The 19,291-nt window shown below is 41.7% G+C and overlaps 1 protein-coding gene across 3 annotated transcripts; it reads right to left on the reverse strand.

Annotated features, from left to right (window-relative positions):
* Window positions 1-1,000: 1,000 nt before the first annotated feature.
* C2H2orf76 (chromosome 2 C2orf76 homolog) lies at window positions 1,001-16,396 on the reverse strand. 3 transcript variants are annotated; one of them, XM_063116634.1, is made up of 6 exons: window positions 16,349-16,396; window positions 14,166-14,318; window positions 13,014-13,064; window positions 8,574-8,611; window positions 8,050-8,131; window positions 1,001-1,217 (listed from the first exon to the last, which is right to left on the reverse strand). In XM_063116634.1, exons 2-6 carry the CDS (start codon window positions 14,296-14,298, stop codon window positions 1,141-1,143), a joined length of 381 nt encoding a protein of 126 aa, XP_062972704.1. In that variant the 5' UTR covers window positions 14,299-14,318; window positions 16,349-16,396; the 3' UTR covers window positions 1,001-1,140. The 3 variants fall into 3 exon arrangements, with proteins under 3 accessions (XP_062972704.1, XP_062972705.1, XP_062972702.1); XM_063116635.1 differs by lacking the exon at window positions 16,349-16,396 and adding an exon at window positions 16,320-16,340; XM_063116632.1 differs by lacking the exon at window positions 16,349-16,396 and adding an exon at window positions 16,142-16,216.
* Window positions 16,397-19,291: the final 2,895 nt, after the last annotated feature.

Genomic DNA, 19,291 nt, shown 5'->3' on the forward strand with positions numbered 1-19,291 from the left:
TGATTAAAAAGCTTTCGAAGAGAGCAAATGCAAGATAGGCAATACATACCAAAGAGAAAGAAGTGCTATCAGGTCATTAAAATAATCCAAACCACTTTAAATAACAAACAACCAAACAGACAAACTATAGACGTTTAATCCTGGAAGCATAAGTGCTGAAATATAGGCCTGTATCATAAAGGAATAACTAAATATTCCAGATGTATTCTGGTACCCAACTGCTATCCTTAACACCAAAATACTTCTCTGATGCTAAATTAACAAACTAATTATAGCCATGAACCAAGATGACAATTTACCAAATGGCAAAATACTACCACATGAGGAAACCAGTCATCTCCTCATATGATGAGAATTTTACCACATATTTGCACTCAATCTGAAACCCAGAGACACAGGGGAACGGTAACCTTCTCCTCACAAAAGATGCTACTAATTATTGCCCCCTCCCACCCCACCCCACATGGTTCTATTCTCATCATGGTAAATGACCACTTAGTAAATCATTTTCTGTATTTACAGCTAGAAAACACAGCATTCTTCTTCTGCCAATTATCCATCCACATCTTGTCATTATAAGGTTTCTCTTAAAATCCTGATGAACCCTTAAAAAATAAAACCCAATGAGAGAATTGAGTCTGAATATGGAGTAGGAAAGATTTGGCATGAGTCAGTGTGACTAGATTCTCCATGTTCTTTTATTTTACTAAAACTGAAAAGGAATATTGAGTAAGCTACAAGGAAGGTACAGGCTGTGGAGGAACAGAAAACTCTGAGCAGCAGCCATTCTGACAGAACTACATAAAACTCTCATTCTCTGCTCAGCTTAATTAATACAGATTTTAATTTTAGAATCAAGCTAGAATGTAATTATACTTCTGTCCACAGCCAGCATTTCACACTTAAATCTGTACTTACTAGTCATAGATATGTTTTATAGTGATAATGCGTTGACACATTGTACAGTTTAATTATTTAAAAGAAATTGAAGATAATAATATACAAAAAGCAATTTAATAAGCTTTTATTGTGTATCATCAGGTTAACTAGTCAAAATATTTATAGTATACACCTTTATGAATTAAAATCTCACAAAAAAAAGTGCAAGGGGAAAAAAATCTCCTCTAAGTTTCAACGTCTTCACCAGGTTGCAACAGGATTTGCTTTATATTTTCGGTAATCATCCATGCAGAAAAATGCTAGCTCAGTTTCATTTGCTGAAAGGAAAGGTATTTAACATATTTAGTGAAAACATGAATTTTAAAGCCACAGAACATGATATTAACATTAATTAGGATCACAGATGGTGCTGAATACAGTGTGGTTTAAGGCTACTGCTAGATATCAACTTGTTTTTACATCAGATCCAAATTGCAAAAATGTGTCTAGCCCTATATACCCAGCCGCACAGCAAAGTTGGGAGGAGATCAACACCCTTGTTAAATAACACTTTTTAAACCACGGGCTGCAAAACCATTTAGAGAGCATTCCACAAGTCTAAAGAGCCAGTTGTTCTCCTCAGAATACATGGAAACAAAAAAAAAGCCTGCATTTTTAAGTTCCTCATTCTGTTCAGTTGTGCCAGGAGCAGGGGGGGGGGGAAGCATTTCCCCCTGAAATTAACCTGTAGCCATAATAATTTAATACTTAGAGGATCAGTAGAATATTTTACAGATCACTTTACATTCTCCCTCATGACCCATCAAAACGTGTGTCTGAAGAAGCTAATTTTTTGCCCTGCCGATGATTAATTCATGAGGCTTCAACAATATGCAAAGTGAAAGACACAAATTGGCTTCTCCAGCAATACCTTCAAATGCCTCTAATTATTCACAGGGGATATGGCAGAGCTAAAGGACCCACAAAGGTTCAGAGCAGTCACAATTCTTTCCACCCAGCAGGTCAAGGACTTCCTCTTCTAAAACAATCAGTCAGCAACATTACCAATTCAGAACGGAGATGTAGCTGAAGGAAAGCCATCACAATTAGAAGCCGTGGAATTCTTTTGAAGTGTTGAGCCACTAAGTTCCACGCTTGCTTTTTAAAATTAAACCAGAAGTTAATGAAGTCTGCCTGAGTTATGCATAAAGGGAGGGGGGAACACTCTGAATATTGACTAGGAAGTCTACAAAAAAAATGTGGGCAATGAAAACAGAATACCAATACTTAACATGCAGCATACATGTGAGACCGGAAAAAAAGGAGACACACATTTAAGCCTTGTTTATCATATGATGGCTGCCAAAAATATATTCTCACAAATATTTCCAATTATAGGACCTTTTCAGATGACATGGCACTCCTGAATTTATTGGCTCCAAGGGAGGGCAAGAGTACCTCCAAAGGTAAATCACTGGAGTGAATGCCTATCATGAGTTGAAGTGATCGTTTGCTTCTTAAAGACTGGTACCTAGACAGGACCAGTCAAATTGGTAGATGATTCCCACTCCCCTTGGGCACGTCCACTCCCCTCTATATCTAAAAAGACAGATATAGCCTTTTTAAAAAAATTCTTCTTGTTTATTCAGCAACACTGCAGCTTTTAATTCCACCCCTCCTTTGTTTATTTATTTATTTATTCCATTTTATATGCATTACTGGCTTTGAAACTATCCTTGGCTCACTTCCTTGTGCCCCCAGAAATGTCTGCTGCCTGCCTGTCTTCCCTCCCTCCTCCCCTGCCCACCTCGCAGGGATGGGTTTTGTGTGTCTTGCTTTGACTCAGGGGAGAAGTCCTTCCTGTGCTCAAGTTCCAATCAATTTTTCAAGTGTGGAAGAAGATTCATATTTAGGTTTATCTCTACTCCCCAATTCATGGCATGTTGGGATTTCCTTTGAAATGGGCCCATTGAGCTGTCTGCAGATACTGGGGTGTCCGACTTTCATAAATTCCCCAAAAATCCGGGGATGATGGGATTGGCTTGAAACTTGGCATCCATGTGGACACATGGGTAAGCTGTCATGGGACCGAAGGTGAGGTTTCTGACATGCAAATTGACATAGTTGTAAAATAGGACTTGATTTGGGGTGAGTTAAAAGGTTAGAGCCCCGCCAAAAATCAGGGGATGATGGGATTACCTTGAGTCTTGGCGTGCATGCGTATCCCTGGATAAGCTATCATGGTGCCGAGTTTGAGGTTTCTAACGTGCAAATTGACGGAGCTATCGAAAGGGGTGTGAATGGGGTGCCCGATTTTCAAAAATTCCCCAAAAATCAGGGGATGATGGGATTGGCTTGAAACTTGGCGTGCGTGTGTATACCTCCATGAGGTGTCATGGTGCCAAACTTGAGGTTTCTAACTTTAACAGAAAAAAAGCTGTATCCTTTTTTAGCTTTCAATGCAAGCCTATGGGGGGGGAAACGGAGCTCCGATCCAGATCCGGAGCTCCGCAGTGGAGCGGAGCAGACATAGGCGGAGCGGGGGCGGAGCAAAGCAGCCCGATCCGCAGGGGATCCGTGCACACCCCTACCCGGTACTACCGCTGTGCTCCACCTCATTCTGTTGCACCAGCAGGACCCACTGCTAGTACAACTGGATTTAACACTTCCTAACGTAACCCTAGAAACCAGCCAAAACACTCATTTTTGAATCAGGACAAATCTGTGGAGCTCCCTTCTGCGAGCTCAGCAATCTGCTCCATTCTGAACATGAGTGTTTCCATTCATTTCTGGTTACTTTAAGAACCACTGGCTCCCCATTTCACTAGGGGTGAGTTCCACTGACATGCACGCACGCAGAACAGGATATTGGCCCCTATCTTTGCCACCAGAAGCCACATTTTTCCTAGGCTAAGGGAGGAAAGCTTTTTAAAGGACCCATCCATTGGTTGCTTTACAGCAGGAGTGCACAACTGACGCACACACACACACACAAACCCTGGTGTGCAGGCCCCCGAGACCTCTATCTGCTGCCAGGACAACTGCTGCAGCACAGGGCTAATAGTAGTGGTAAAGCCTAAAGCAGTTCACACTATGCATGTGCATGTGCCTTCACCCGTGCATACCCTGACACCCCAGTAGACACCTGATGCGGCCCTCCAGGCCAAAAAGATAACACAACCTGCTTTACACAGGAATATGTCTACTTGACAAGTGCCTATGCTACTGGTTCAATGCGCTGTTTTTATTTCCAAATAGCTGAACAGCATCCAGGCTGCTGTAGAATACTTCCAGAAGCACCTGATTCCCCTTGCAGAGGCAGACATTCTTTTGCCCGTTGCATCTCCTCAGGAGAAAAAAGCCAGCCATGCACACCGCAGCGCATGTTTGTCACATGATAATCCTAGAACTCCAAGAAAATAGGTGGGGGCATTCCAAACTGGTATGGAGGCTTTAAACACTTCACAATCTTGCCAATTCCCCAAATGAACCATATGCAGGCATGCCCTGATACATACTGTAGCAATTTAATATTGAGAAATCTAAGCAGTTAACTAAGAGGCTTGCTAGTATCACAAGAGGAACTGTGCTCTGTTCTGCTTACTTTGAGTTCTGATTAGTTAAACTACCGCAGAGCTTAGCTAGAGTATGAAAGGTACTGTTAGCAGGTGGTTCATCTGTCTGGCGAGGTGATGTTTGCCCTGTACTGGATGGGGTTGCACTCTCCCTAAAGGATTGGGTCCATAGTTTGGGGGTGCTCTTGGATCCAGAACTGTCACTTGAGGCACAGGTGAACACAGTGGCAAAGAGCACCTTTTATCAGCTTAGGCTGATATACCAACTGTGCCCTTATCTGGACAGAGATAGCCTAGCTACTGCAATGCATTATACGTGGGGCAGCCTTTGAAAACGGTCCGGAAACTTCAACTGGTACAAAAACGGGCAGCACAGTTACTAACAGGGACTGGCCGACGAGACCACATCATGCCAGTCCTTTTCCAGCTTCATTGGCTGCCAGTCCAGGTCCGGGCCCGATTCAAAGTGCTGGTATTAACATTTAAAGCCCTAAACGGCTTGCGGCCAGGCTATCTGAAGGAACGCCTCCTCCCGTATGTACCTGCCTGGACCCTAAGGTCATCTTTAGGAGTTCTTCTCTGCGAGCCCCTGCCAAAGGAAGTGAGGCAGGTGGCTACCAGGAGGAGGGCCTTCTCTGCTGTGGCACCCCGGCTGTGGAATGAGCTACCTAAGGAGGTTCGCTTGGCACCTACATTATATGCTTTTAGACGCCAGGTGAAGACCTTTTTATTCTTCCCAGCATTTTAACAATCTATAAAAAAATTAACTTGGTGTTTTAAATTTGTAATTTTGCACTGCTGCTGTTTTTATCTGGTTGAGATTTTATATTGTATTTTATATTATGTTTTATACTGTTGTTTTATACTTTGAATGTTTTTAATTTTTGCGAACCGCCCAGAGAGCTCCAGCTATTGGGCGGTATAGAAATGTAATAAATAAATAAATCAAAAGCTCATTTTCTTTTGTAACCCCTAGTTGGTTATATTTATTATTATAATTTATTTAGAATATTTATATACCGCTCCCCATTGAAAAATTTCGGAGCAGTGTACAAGGTAAAATGAAAATAAAAACAGAACAAAACAGTTGAAACAAAATTTAAAAAGCAAAAATCAGAAATCCAAGGCTGCATGTTAAAGAAAGGCTTCTATAGGATGCAATCACTACCTGCTATATGACTCTTTTCAATCAGGTGTTCACTGCTGTGGAAGGCAATCCTTTGCATGACTGTAAAATATTTGGGCAATGTGGCAGTTAGCTTGTACAAACTTCTAGGAGAAGGCTGCTACTGCCACAAAAAAGTTTCCAGTGTAATGGAAAGGAAAAGAGAAAATGTCTCTCTACTTGAACTGGCCACAAACCAATACAGCGTTGATTTTAATTAACAAGTCAAAAGTATTGCTTTTAGCCAATGGCCTCTGCAAAATATATGATACAAACTCATTAAAATTTTTATATAGCACGGAATACACAGATGATGAAATTATGTCACTACCAGCTATCAACAGCGCAGCCAGAATAATAAAATCTCATCAGCTAAAGTCGTCCTCTGCACAGTTAACAGTTTATCTCTACTAAATACCTTTTCCTATATTTTCCCTCTTTTTCTCTTTTTTTTTTTAAAAAAAGATATTGTAAGAAATATAAATGTTATTATTTATTATTCTATTTATTGATATTATTAATACTATTTCATTACTGTTTTATTAAATAGCAATCTGCAGCATTTATTTATTTATTTTATTACTGCATTTGTATCCTGTCTTTTTTCCTCCAAGGAACCCAAGGCGGGGTACATAATCATCATCATCCTCTCCATGTTAAACAATACATTTTAATTGCAAAACGTATCTATAATACATTACGTAAGAAATGGTTAAATAAAAATCAAAAGAATAAAAACAATGGATTGGATGCAGAATCTCTGTTCCTCGGAGAGAAGAGCACCCTTCTGACTGCGGGATGCTTCAAATCAAGTGACAGAATCCTGCTGGAGGAAGTGGCTTTTCTTTGTCAATTCGCCCCCCCCCCCTCCCCTCTCCCAGCATGTTGGAACACGCCCACCAGAACAGTGGTGGAGACTCAGCCCCCAGCAAGGGTCATCCCACCCTCCAAAACAGATCTGGGGGGCAGGAGCCATAAGAGCCTGGGGGATTCATTTAACTTTTGTAAACCGCACAGAAAGCTTCGGCTATGGGGCGGTATATAAATGTAACAAATAAATAAATCGATCACCTCCTTCCTCCCCTTTCTATCAGAGGAGCATTCTGAACACCACTCAAGTAATGCTCCCATCAGTAGAAAAGAAGCTGGATCCAACCCAATAAATGGAATAAAATGTTGATCACATTTTTAACCTGCCCTTCCTCCAAGGGGTTCATGGTTCTCTCCCTGACCGCTCTGGGGTAGGTTAGAATAAAACACCCTGGGCTTGTTAAATAACCCACAATTTGCCATGCACAAGAAACCTTGGGTTAGCCACTGGACCGCTTACCCCTTAAAAACCCAGCACTTTGGCTTCGCATGTCACACTGACAACCGAAGAACAGGCCGATCATAAGACTGTTTTGAGAAAACATAGATGAGGAGCTCACTGGAGACAGTGTGCTTGTTCCCATTCGTGCGAATCAGACCACTGAATGGCCCATGGTCACCCAATGAGCTGCCTGGCTGAGAGGTATGCTCAGTCCTAGTCTGACGCTCTTAACCACTATCCTACACTAGTTTTCCATTCTGCACTAATACAGCAAGTTGAGAAGGAATAAATTTTACATTTAAAAAAAATCTTACTCTGGTTTGGAAGACCTCACCATGATTAGCATTTTCCATTTTTAGCCTTTTCTCCCCAAGATCCTCCATTCAAAGTCTCCGCCAGACTCACATATGCTACATTTTAAGTAGGATGCTATACATCCAGGGAGCCGCTACAAATTTGGCTTTTGATAGTGAGGACTCTTGAAACCTCAGCTGCTGCCAAGTATGCATTCAGCTGCTCGCGTGGAGCCAAAGTGACACCCAGCAGGCACCTGGTTTGCCACACAAGACTGCTTCCCTACATTTAGTGCTGCATGGCATGCCCCGTGGCATTTTCCAATCAGAGAGTGAGCCATGATGTTCGGATAGGAGCCACATGCTCTTATACCTGTGTTCCCCCCAAGTGATCCAGGTGACTCTCCAGCACTGCACTACACATTATTAAACAGACACTCATCTCATTACTAGTTCCACTGCTTAAATTTCCAACCAAAACATCAGTTTAAATGTTACCGAAAAGACTAAGCAGACATGGTACTAATAACCAAGCTGTCAATCATTTAAAATTACCCTCAGCAGAATTCTAAGCACACCTTTTTTTAAAAAAAAAATGGTTCCATTAGCATTCTGAAGAGAGATATGTGGTGCCCTCAAGCCCAATGATTTGAATGTACATTAAGTCACCACCATCCCTCCCCTCCTGAATAATTACCAGGTTGCATACAGAGCATCAGGACTAGCATTTGCTTTTCAGCTGGCTATCCAAACATAATCAGCCATTCTCAGGATAATGACAAGCACAATGAACTGAGTCTTCAGTCAATCAAATGCACCACCTACCTACTCCAGCTGCTTGCAGGGTGCTGTCCTCTGCCAAAATGAGTTTGCCATCGTCTTCTAAACTCACAACAAGTTCATTGGTCTAGAAATAGGAGAAATGAAGACAAATATGGGGTTGTCAAAATAGGGGCGGCCACTATATCCTAGTCGAAGGCAGACACTTTCCAATATCAGCAAATTCATAGAATCATAGAATAGCAGAGTTGGAAGGGCCCTACAAGGCCATCGAGTCCAACCCCCTGCTCAATGCAGGAATCCACCCTAAAGCATCCCTGACAGATGGTTGTCCAGCTGCCTCTTGAAGGCCTCTAGTGTGGGAGAGCCCACAACCTCCCTAGTTAACTGATTCCATTGTCATACTGCTCTAACAGTCAGGAAGTTTTTCCTGATGTCCAGCTGGAATCTGGCTTCCTTTAACTTGAGCCCGTTATTCCGTGTCCTGCACTCTGGGAGGATCGAGAAGAGATCCTGGCCCTCCTAGGATTAGGAAATTCTAGGGGGAAGTAAGCAATCATAAAATGTACCTTAGAGCCATGTGCCTGGTGAATAATCTTCATTGTGTCTGAAAGAGAGTGTACACTTTGAGTTAGGATTTAATTTTGGACATTTACCTCTACATTACCTCCCAGATCTCACTCATGCTTACATTCTCCCTGCACATGTGTTATCTTGGGGACTCTCTCCATAGTTTTCTTTCCCCCAACTAAAAGTAGACACACATTTCAGTTCTGGAGTGATGTGTGGGAATTCATTGTCTCCCCAAGCAAAATCACTTTTTCTGAAAACAGCACCACAATCCTATAACTGTTTAATAGGAAGGTAATACCAATGAATGAATCCCAAGAAAGCAAGCACAGGATTGCAGCCTTAGGGCATAATCCTATGATTTATGTTCTCAATGCTCGTAAACCTTCAAAATCTGAAGTTTATCAGCATCAAGTACAGAGCAGGAGCAGCAGTAGATGTGATCCTCGCTTCCCCACTCTGCATTTTTGCTAGACAGGGTTTTTTTGCCCATCTAGCTGGGATGAATCAGACAGGCAGGGAAGGAGGCTTGGAACAGCTCATATTCTGGTCTCTCCAGTCCCCTCCCCTCCCACCGACACACCATCTTTACCCCCTCTCCCAAGGTCTGGTTTCCAACCTCTGGGAGGAAGCTGGCATAGTTCTTTCCTTGCTGGCTGCAAAGGGAGGAGAAGGGGGAGGTCAGCACACTGTCTCCAATCTCGGATCCAGGAATCCAAAGCATCTTATAGCCCTTCAGACACTGTCTGGGGTCCATAGGATTGCTCCCTTAGTTATTCTTTTTTTATGGGGAGTTCAGAGACCCATCTTAATACATACCACAACATACTACTACACTGTTGAGCAGGCCAGAGTACAAACATCTCTAAGAAACTGTCCCAGAATTGCAAGAACTTATAAAATGAAGAACTTATTAAAATTTGCAGGAGGAGGGAGGAATACATTATGCCCAATGAAATAATTTGAATGTATACTCTGGACTCATCAACTGCTTTCCTCTCACCTCCTCATAAAAATATCTATTGTTTCTTCATGATTTAGGGTTTATAACAGTCACACAAGAAGCAAAATATCACACATACATTATAAGAGCATTGTGCATATATAAGCTCTTACAGATTCAAGAACTAATCTGTTACAGCCCTAAAATAAGTCAGTTGTGTTCTCTACTTTAAAATAAAAAGTTTACATACTTAAATACATGGAAGGTTATTTTACACCCATAATCCTCTGAATACAAACATGGAACAATATCCTTGTGATTATTCTAAGACACAAATATAAAAAACATCACCCAAACCTACCTAGGTTTGCAAAATTCAGACTACAACATGAACTCCAATCCTTTAATGGCAGATTTACTTTTTAATTCTATGGAACACACAAACAGGAGGCTCCACTTTCATAGTTAAATCCACATCACCACATACAATTCCAGTAAAATTTACAACTCACATAATTTGAGAATATTTGGATTGGGGTTTCCCCCCCCCCCCTGAGATAAGATGACTTCAGCTTGTTTAAGAAATGAGCAATGTTATTTTCAAATTCAGGTATTAACATGAAAGCAACCTTAGCATAAATTCCAGCTTGTTAACCCTCCAGGTATAATGTAACTCTTACAGTAAGGTACAATGTTTAATCGTGTACACAAGTTAAAAGCTGGTATCTCCTACTATGGTCAATAGTCCCTAAGGACATGGTTTATACTGGCCCCTTTTATACTAAACAAAGTGAGGTCAGATTGCAGCGGACTTCCTTTACATTGGCAAATTAAGCTTCACGTTTTAAAAAACACCCCAGCTAATATATTGTTCCTGTTTTAACACATCCGAATATTTTACAATTCCATATTTTACCCATAGCTATAAACACCCACTGCAAATAAAATGTTAGCAGAATTTGTTTCAATTGAGAAGCAGTATATAAATATTGCTAAAAAATAAATAAAGCTGGGCATTTTAAAAAAAAGCACAAGGCCATGTGCTAATATTAATTGGGCTCTGATAGTTAACTTATCTTTTACTTTACTAAATCTTCTGCTTTGATTTAAAATTTAGATCATTTGGCAAACTCTTACTTCAGATCTTTCTTGTTTACCTCCAGCTTCATCCTCACCTACTTCTTATTTACTATGTAAATTCTTTCCACGCATAAGCCTCTCATTCCATGCTTCCAGCTCCTACTCAGCTACCCCTTCTGACCTCACAATTAGTTGCTGGGTATTGAAATGCAGAAACTGTGATTTCAAAGGATTGTGGGTCATGAGCAGCACTTCAACATGTGAGCCAAGTTTAAAAGGCGCTTTAGGAAGATGATAAAAAATTAATACCCAAAAGACAACTCTGCCAATTAACACTAGCATGAATAATGTGCAGGCTAATATTGAAATGAATTCCAAGTTGTACAACTCTTTCATAACTCAACGAACTAAAGTTCTAGCTGTAACAGAACTGAAATGCCTGATCCTTTCCCTTCCCGAAACCTACACCCAGCCTTCCATGAAAAGCACCATGTCACAATATTCACTGGATCTTCTACAACTCAAGACTTTTTAAGCATTACTACTACTTCATAGCACCCATTGCCTTTTTAATTCAGCCAAAGTCATCGTACAAAAAAATTATGTTCATATATCTCTTCACCAGCTCTGGTTAGGTGGGGCAGGCTAGGCAAAAAGCCTTATTCACCATGGTTAAAGCCATGGTTTAATGTGTCTTCTGAACAGGGCCAATGTCTTTGTCAACTTCATTCTCCATTTAAGAGCTTTCCTTGTTAACCAACACCTTTCCTTTTTTAAAAGAAGAGAGAGAGGCTGATGCATGTTCTACGGAAGTAATAACTTCTGCCTCTAAAGCTCCTTCTCTCCTACAGCCACCAGCCACTTTTGGCTCCTCCTTCATGCTTGTAATTCCCCTTCACTGGTCTCCCTGGCTAGCTGTCAGATATACATATGGATGACAGAGTAATGAGTGGGATCACTAAAAATACAAAAAAATTAAGGCAGAGCAGGGACTGAATGGATAAATATAAGCAACGTTGAAGGCAGAGTGGGGACTGAGTTTCAAATTTTCAAGGCAAATAAGTGAGGCAGATCTCTAAAATACACAAAGTCCAAGGCAAAACAGTAAAACTGAGGGGAGAATTGCACAAATTTCAAGGCAGAACAGTAAAACTGAGGGAAAAACAGAGCAATTTCATGGAAGACTGTAAAATGGAGTGGAAAATAGTGCAAATTTCCAGGCAGAACAGTAAAGCCAAGAGGGAAATTACACAAAATTCCTAGCAGTGGACATTCACACTTGTGCAGGACCAAGAAAAAAATTGCAAACATGTCTAGGACACTCTCTGTTGCCCTTTCTTTGACATTTCTATGAAAAAAAAAATCAGGCAGAGGTGCGCTGAGAAGGTATATGGGAGAATGCCAGTCGCAGTAGCAAGATCATGAGGAGGAGCAACAGAGGGTTTTGCTGCTTTTGCCGGGCAGCTCTGTAGGCAGTCCCAACGACCAACAATAAAATTACCCTGCCAGGTTCAGACATCACAACATCACACAAAACACCTACAATAGAACAACCACTCCAGATGCAACCACCCACGATAACAACCCACTGTGGCTTAGCATGAAGTGTGAACCAGGTCACTGTAATGATACAAACTTAAATAAATCTCTCCCTGCTGCACTGTATGACCCCATGATATATTTCCAGCATAAACAGTGTTTTCTTTCTAAGTCTCTTCCCCTATTCCAACCAAAGCTTAACAGGACCAGCTCTTTTAATATCCACTCATAGGCTCAGTTCACACAACACTATGCAGTGTGAAAATTCCACTCAATGGTGGAGTTTTTAGGAGGTCCTCACCACACAACCTGTTCCAACTCCACCATTGTGTGAATGTGGGCTCCTGTGGAGTAGAGTAAAACTCAACACAGCATTTGATTGACAGTTCCTTCACCCGCTCTCCTCCTCCAGTCCTCCTGATGCTATCCCATCAGCCATTGCTGCAAAAAAACCACCAGTCCCAGTGGCTCTCCTAGAGCAGCACTTCCTCCTTTGGCCGCTCTAGCTAGGAAACTCTGTACCCAGTGGGAAAACTCCACTCAATGCAGCAAGAAACTCCATGGAGCCCTCCAAACAACACAGAATGGTTGTGCAGGAACTCTCCTCTGTACAACATGGATATTCAGGGTGGAGTGTTTTTCAAAAAACTTCCACCATGGGGTGGAGTTTTCCCTCCAGACAACACATTTCTCAATGGTGGTGTAACAACTCCACCGTGAAGTTCTACAACCACAGTTGAGAAATGTGTTGTCTGAATTGAGTTATAACATAATTTCTCTATTTCGATAATCATTTGCTCATTATTTTATACTTGCTCAAAACAGATTACCTCTATGTTGAGACTTAATCTGATTTAACTGAAGAGTAAAGACATACCGTATCTATATTTTTTAAAAGGGGGTGGAAGCCCTGTCCTCAATGCCACATCTATGGGGAAAAAAAGTTGAAAGGAAACATTAACAGGTTTCAAGCATATTTAACAAGATGGACACAATGTGTACCTTTCCTTAGGAATAACATCACAATCCATGCATGTTTATTCAGAAGCAATTTCCCCAAGTCAAATGGAACTTAAGCCTGCATAGGCTTTTAGACCAAGTAATGCAAATAAATGGAACTTACTCCCAAGTAAACAAGGTTAAGGCATAAACCTGGTACACACATAACACTATTTCATAGTTACCCCATGGTTTGTTACCCTATCCAGGGTATTATCTCTCAAGAGTACTAGAACCTGGGGTTGTCCCATGAAGCTGAATGGTGGGAGATTCAGAACAGATAAAAGGAAGTATTTCTTCACACAACACATAGATAAACTGTGGAATTCACTTCCACAAGATGTAGCGATGGCTATCAATTCGATAGTTTAAAAAGGGAAGAACAAATTCATGGAGAAGACTATTTTTATTTATAATTGTATTTATATCCCGCCTTTTTTCCTTCAAGGAACCCAAGGCTGCGTACATAATCCTCCTCTCCATTTTATCCTCACAACAACCTTGTGAGGTGGGCTGGGCCGAGAGTGTGTGACTGGCCCAAAGTCACCCAGTGGGTTTCCATGGCTGAGTGGGGACTAGAACCCGGACCTCCCAACTCCCAGTCCAACACTTTAGCCACTACACCACACTGGCTCTCACCACCACACTGGCTACTAGTACTGATAGCTAGACCTCCAGTATCAGAGGCAGTACACCAATTGCTGGGGCATATGGCCAATTGCTGGGGAACATGTTGCACTCTGATCCTGCTTGTGGGTTTTCCATGGGCAGCTGGTTGGCCACTGTGTGAACAGAATGCTGAACTAGATGGACCCCTGATCTGATCCAGCATGGCTCTTATGTTCTTCGATGATTGAATAAACTGCGGGTTGTTTTCTTAAACCCTGGGTTGTTTGTTTCCTTCCTGCTTTGTCCACTCCTTCCCTCTATCCCAAATGCCTTTGGCACATAGCAGCTCCCTAATCTTTTTCCCTGCCAAATGATCTTGGAAACTGAACAGCACTAGCCAAACACAACAATAGCTTCTTACCATTCTTCACAAATGCAACAAATTCTTTTACAGTCTGATTCAAGTTAACACCATGGTACACGACAGGCCTGAAATTACGGTGCTCAAAGGAGCGAACTAGACGAACAGCAACAGTCACGTCTTCTGATGACATGTGAGTTAGTCCCAAATTACCTGGAAGGCAAAAATGTAATGCTACATCAAAATTAATTCTTTTGAAGGAGTGTTCTTCTGAAACATAAGAACATAAGGAAACTATTGTTAGGTACAAACAAGCCTTCTGTACACAGAAATTACTACTTCTTCTTTTTTACATATTTAATATGTATTCCAGCATTTTTGGAATTTGGGCTTTTTGGAAAGGATGAGAGTAGAAGTTGAAAAGAAGCATAGATGGCAAGTGATGGAGGACAGGTGATAAGAAAAGAAACCTGATTATGGAAAAGTTACTGTAAATTCTGTGAAATTCACAGAAGCCTCACATTTTCATTAATCCAAGTTCTGTCAAGAACCTTACTTTCTGACCCTTCTTCTATTTCCACTACCCCATAAACCCTTTTACTTTTTCTGGGAAAACTGAATTTACAGCTCCCACCAGCAGAGATCCAGAAATCCCAATCTCTGCACTACGTTTCAGATTTAGTACAATGTGGTGCACATGAAAGGGACACATTGTACAAGAGATACACACAGTTTAAGGTCACAGATGCAAAATTCCCACCTTGCTGGACACAATTTAACAAGCAGATCAACTAGGTCAAACAAAATGCCTTTTAAAGAAGGCCAGAAGAAGAATATCTAAAATAAATAAAAATAAAACCATGTGACAGTTGTTTAAATACTGTGCTACTAAAGAAGGACATGTGGGGCAAAAGGATTCATTCACAAACAAAAACTAGGCTTATCATGTTCCAGAAAACTTTCTACAAAGTTTGCACATAAAGCTAAAATATCTGATGGATTACATGAGAGCAGAGCAATCATATCTGGTGCTGGAGCAAGCGCTAATGTTAGAGCCTCTGAAGAATCCAGAGCCCTACTGACTTGGCACAAGCCCAGTAGGCCTGAAGAAGAGAGGGAGGAATGGCATTTCCCCTCTTCCCCCACCCCAGGCTGCTTTTATTTTTCAAATTCCATCCCATTGAAACCAATGGGAGGGAACTGATCTGGGCCAGCTCCAAGGTTAGCATAGACCAGGAGCCAATTTGAGGGGGGGTCAGAATAGTTGAGGTCCTGCAAACCCACAGCCTCTCTCAGCATGCCCACTGGCCACCCTGACACACATCTTTACTATATATACATTGAAAGCATGGCAAAGACGGAACAGAAAGCTAATCTCTTTCCTATCACCCTCTGACCTGTGTCACAGAAATTAAAAACTAGCAAGTGTACCAAAATTTTAAAGTACATATATCAAAGTATATGTGAAACTTTAAAAATAACATATGCGGCTTTTCTTTTTCTGTGTAATTTCATCTAACTTCCTAACAAATCTGTGAATAAAAACAACAGTAATCCCAGTCTACAAATTAGAACATGGGACTAGGAAGTAATGATTGATTACAGGTGTTCTTGACAAAAGAAGAATTTGAACCCAGAATAGGATACAAACAATGAGCAATAATCTAATAAAACAGAAGCAAAATTCCTACCTGCATATGTAATATTGTATGTGCCCTATGTTCAGAACATTACAAACCTCAGCTGAACTACAGAGCAGAATAAAAATATTTAATCAGTTGTAAATAGGGCCAGCCATGTATGATTAAAACACTTAAATTATACCAGAATAAATGTATCACCTATGCGTGTTTAGTCAGAAAAAAGTCCTACTCTAAACACGCGTAGGAATGCACCTTTAGCTTAGTCCTGAAGATGCCACAAGACTCTACGCTTTGCTTTTTCTGCAATAGACTAATCCGATTACTGTAAATTCACTCACAATGTGGAAATACAAAGTGGGGACAATTTGCGTGCTGCTTTCGGACATGACGTACCATTCTGGGTCAAATTCGATTCACAAGAGGTAACTAGGGCAGAGCAGCAACACACCAACCCAATCCAAAACTCTTTCAGCCTCACCCCCAATATATCCCTTTCCGGCCTCCTGCTCCCCCTGCCACCCCACTCCTCGTTGCCACTTTGGTAACAATCCGATTTCTTTGTCGCACCCACTGGAGAACTTCACTTTATCTTCTCCCTACCTCCTCCGCTTTGCAACGCTCACCACAGAGGCCGCTCGCTAAAGCGACCACAGGCAGCACCGGCCCCGCCCACAGAGTCACGTGACCGTGAAACACGCAATCCTCCTCCAGCCGCCCCTTCCTGATAAGGAACGGCGTCCTCATGCCCCCAATGAGCCTCGCGTCTTCTTCTACGCCTCCCACCCCGTTGGCAGCGATTGGCTGGCTGTTTTACGCACATTTCGAATACATCCAATGGCGAAAGGCTATAATCCCCCTATGGGCGGAGTTGCATCTTTCATTGGCGCATGATCCTTTTTTTTTTTTTGCTAGATAAACCCAAAGCACCATTCTGTTTCCTTACTTTCCCCACTTCGCTTGCTCTCAGCCATAGAGATAGAAAAAGTCAGACATACAGCTCAGACTTCCGTTCAAAATTGAAGTCCCAGCTAGCCAGGATCCTAGCATATAGAAAACGTGAACAGCGATCTCGGGAGTAAATCCTATTGAACTGAGTGAGCTGACTTCTGAGTAGGCATGGCTAGGATTGCACTTTATTTAGGATTTACGCTTTACAGTGTTACAACGCAATCCTATGTGTATTTATTCAGAAGAATGTCCCACTGTGTTTAATGGGCCCGGTCCTTATTTCCATATGTGTGTTTAGGATTGCATAGGGAAAAATACAGGAGAAATCCTGATCACTTTTAAAACAAAAGGGCGAATAGAACAGATTGTAGGATAAATCCAGGATAATAACGTAGATGTCGTTAGTCAGTAGTATGACTATGCAGAAATAAAAGTTAGTAGCAAAACCACACTTTCCCAAGTTTTTTATTGAAACAAGGATAGGTAGACCAGTTAGTGGACATGCAATAGTCCACTTTCCCTAATCCTTAATCCTTTAAGTGCATCATTACACCATTTCAGCCTACCAGAATTGCATTCAATTGCATTTTCCAGAAATAATAACAATAAATAAATAAATAAAAAACATGGGAAAATAAGAATTAGAGAAGGGAAGGAACCCACGACCCAGGTCCATCTCAAAGTCCCTTTCAGCCAGAACAACCAATGAACTGCAAGGGGAAGAAGAAGGGAGGAGACAGGGGAGTATGGTAGGGATGCAAGCCAGCACAGGTGAAACGATGCATGTGCTAAAATCGTGCAACAACGCACACACGTGAAAGTGATCAGCGCTTGATGCGCTGTCCATAGTACGGGGACAACCCGGGAGACAAAATTTGGTGTGATGGAGCTCTATGAAAGCGGTATATGGAATGTGGATTGTGCAGTTATCAATGCACTTCAATACCTCTATAAAGCAGCAGTGTATATCTAGGCTAGAATTCTCTGCAGGCACAGGGGCACAAAATCGCAGTAACTGGCAGGATGAGATTTTATTATTTTACATTGTTGTCTATCGCCTTGATGGTGTTTTAGCAGATAAGGCGGTATATAAATGTTAATAAATCATCATCATAGTAGTCTAGCTACTGCCGATGATTCTTTAAAGGTTTAAGGAGCTCATTGCGTACACATATGCACACCTTCACAATAGTCCCTGCTTGCTCAATGCTATATAGTTTGTTTTCTTGTTTTCAGCACAGGTGGTGTCACGTTTTCAAAGCGGGACCTGCTTACTTCAATCTTTATATGAATTGGGGATGGTGTAAAAGCCGGAACGGAACGGAACAGGCCGGAACAGCCCCATTATATTAAAAAAACCATACCAAAAACAGTGGCATGTGTTAGCAACACTTGAGAACAATATTTTAGGACTAAAACCATACCAATATTATATCACTATTAACCCCAGAACTCCCAAAACGATGTCCGGAACAGAATGGGATGGCCGGAATGGCCACTAGGGAACGAGCGATATCAACCAAACTCACCAGACATGCATAACTAAATGGCAGGGATGCAATAAGCCACAAAAGGTGCAAAGAAACTGCGTTCCGATAACCGTTCCGTGCACAGCGCATATTGCACAAAACGGACAGGGACAGCAGCTTTCAAGTGAAGTATGTTAATCAAACTCACCAGACACACATTACTAGGTGAGCCTGATGTAATAAGCGCCCAATTAGGTAAGTCAACCAAACTCATCAGATGCACATAACTAGGTGGAACAAATATAGAAAGCTCCAAAAGTTGCCCCGAAACTACGTTCAGATACCCGTTCCGGGCAAAAACGCGTATTGCGCAAAATGGGCCGTAACAGCAGCTTCCCAATGAGATAAGTGAACCAAACTCACCAGATGCACATAACTAGGTGGGACAAATATAGAAAGCTCCAAAAGTTGCCCTGAAACCACGTTCAGATACCCGTTCCGGGCAAAAACACGTATTGCGCAAAATGGGCCGTAACAGCAGCTTTCCAATGACATAAGTGAACCAAACTCACCAAATGCACATAACTAGGTGGGACAAATATAGAAAGCTCCAAAAGTTGCCCCGAAACCACGTTCAGATACCCGTTCCGGGCAAAAACGCGTATTGCGCAAAATGGGCCGTAACAGCAGCTTCCCAATGACATAAGTGAACCAAACTCACCAGATGCACATGACAAGGTTGGAAAAATATAGAAAGCTCTAAAAGTTGCCCCAAAACCACGTTCAGATACCCGTTCCGGGCAAAAGTCTGTGTTGCGCAAAATGGGCCGTAACAGCAGCTTCCCAATGAGGAAAGTCAACCAAACTCACCAGATGCACATAACTAGGTGGGACAAATATAGAAAGCTCCAAAAGTTGCCCCGAAACCACGTTCAGATACCCGTTCCGGGCAAAAAGCTCCAAAAATTGCAGTGTTTTTGCCCGGAACGGGTATCTGATACGTGGTTTCGGGGCAACTTTTGGAGCTTATTACATCAGGCTCACCTAGTAATGTGTGTCTGGTGAGTTTGGTTGACTCACCTCATTGGGAAGTTGCCGTTACGGCCCTTTTGCGCAATATATGTTT

Source organism: Elgaria multicarinata, chromosome 2, assembly GCF_023053635.1.
Source record: "Elgaria multicarinata webbii isolate HBS135686 ecotype San Diego chromosome 2, rElgMul1.1.pri, whole genome shotgun sequence".
NCBI lineage: Eukaryota > Metazoa > Chordata > Lepidosauria > Squamata > Anguidae > Elgaria > Elgaria multicarinata.

Coding starts and splice junctions, on each gene's coding strand:
- C2H2orf76 (XM_063116634.1), bottom strand. CDS start 14,298: ATGTCATCAGAAGACGTGACTGTTGCTGTTCGTCTAGTTCGCTCCTTT. Junction 8,132..8,573: donor ACCAGGCACATGGCTCTAAG/GTACATTTTATG, acceptor TCCTATTTCTAG/ACCAATGAACTTGTTGTGAG. Junction 1,218..8,049: donor CCTGCAAGCAGCTGGAGTAG/GTAGGTGGTGCA, acceptor CTTTCCTTTCAG/CAAATGAAACTGAGCTAGCA.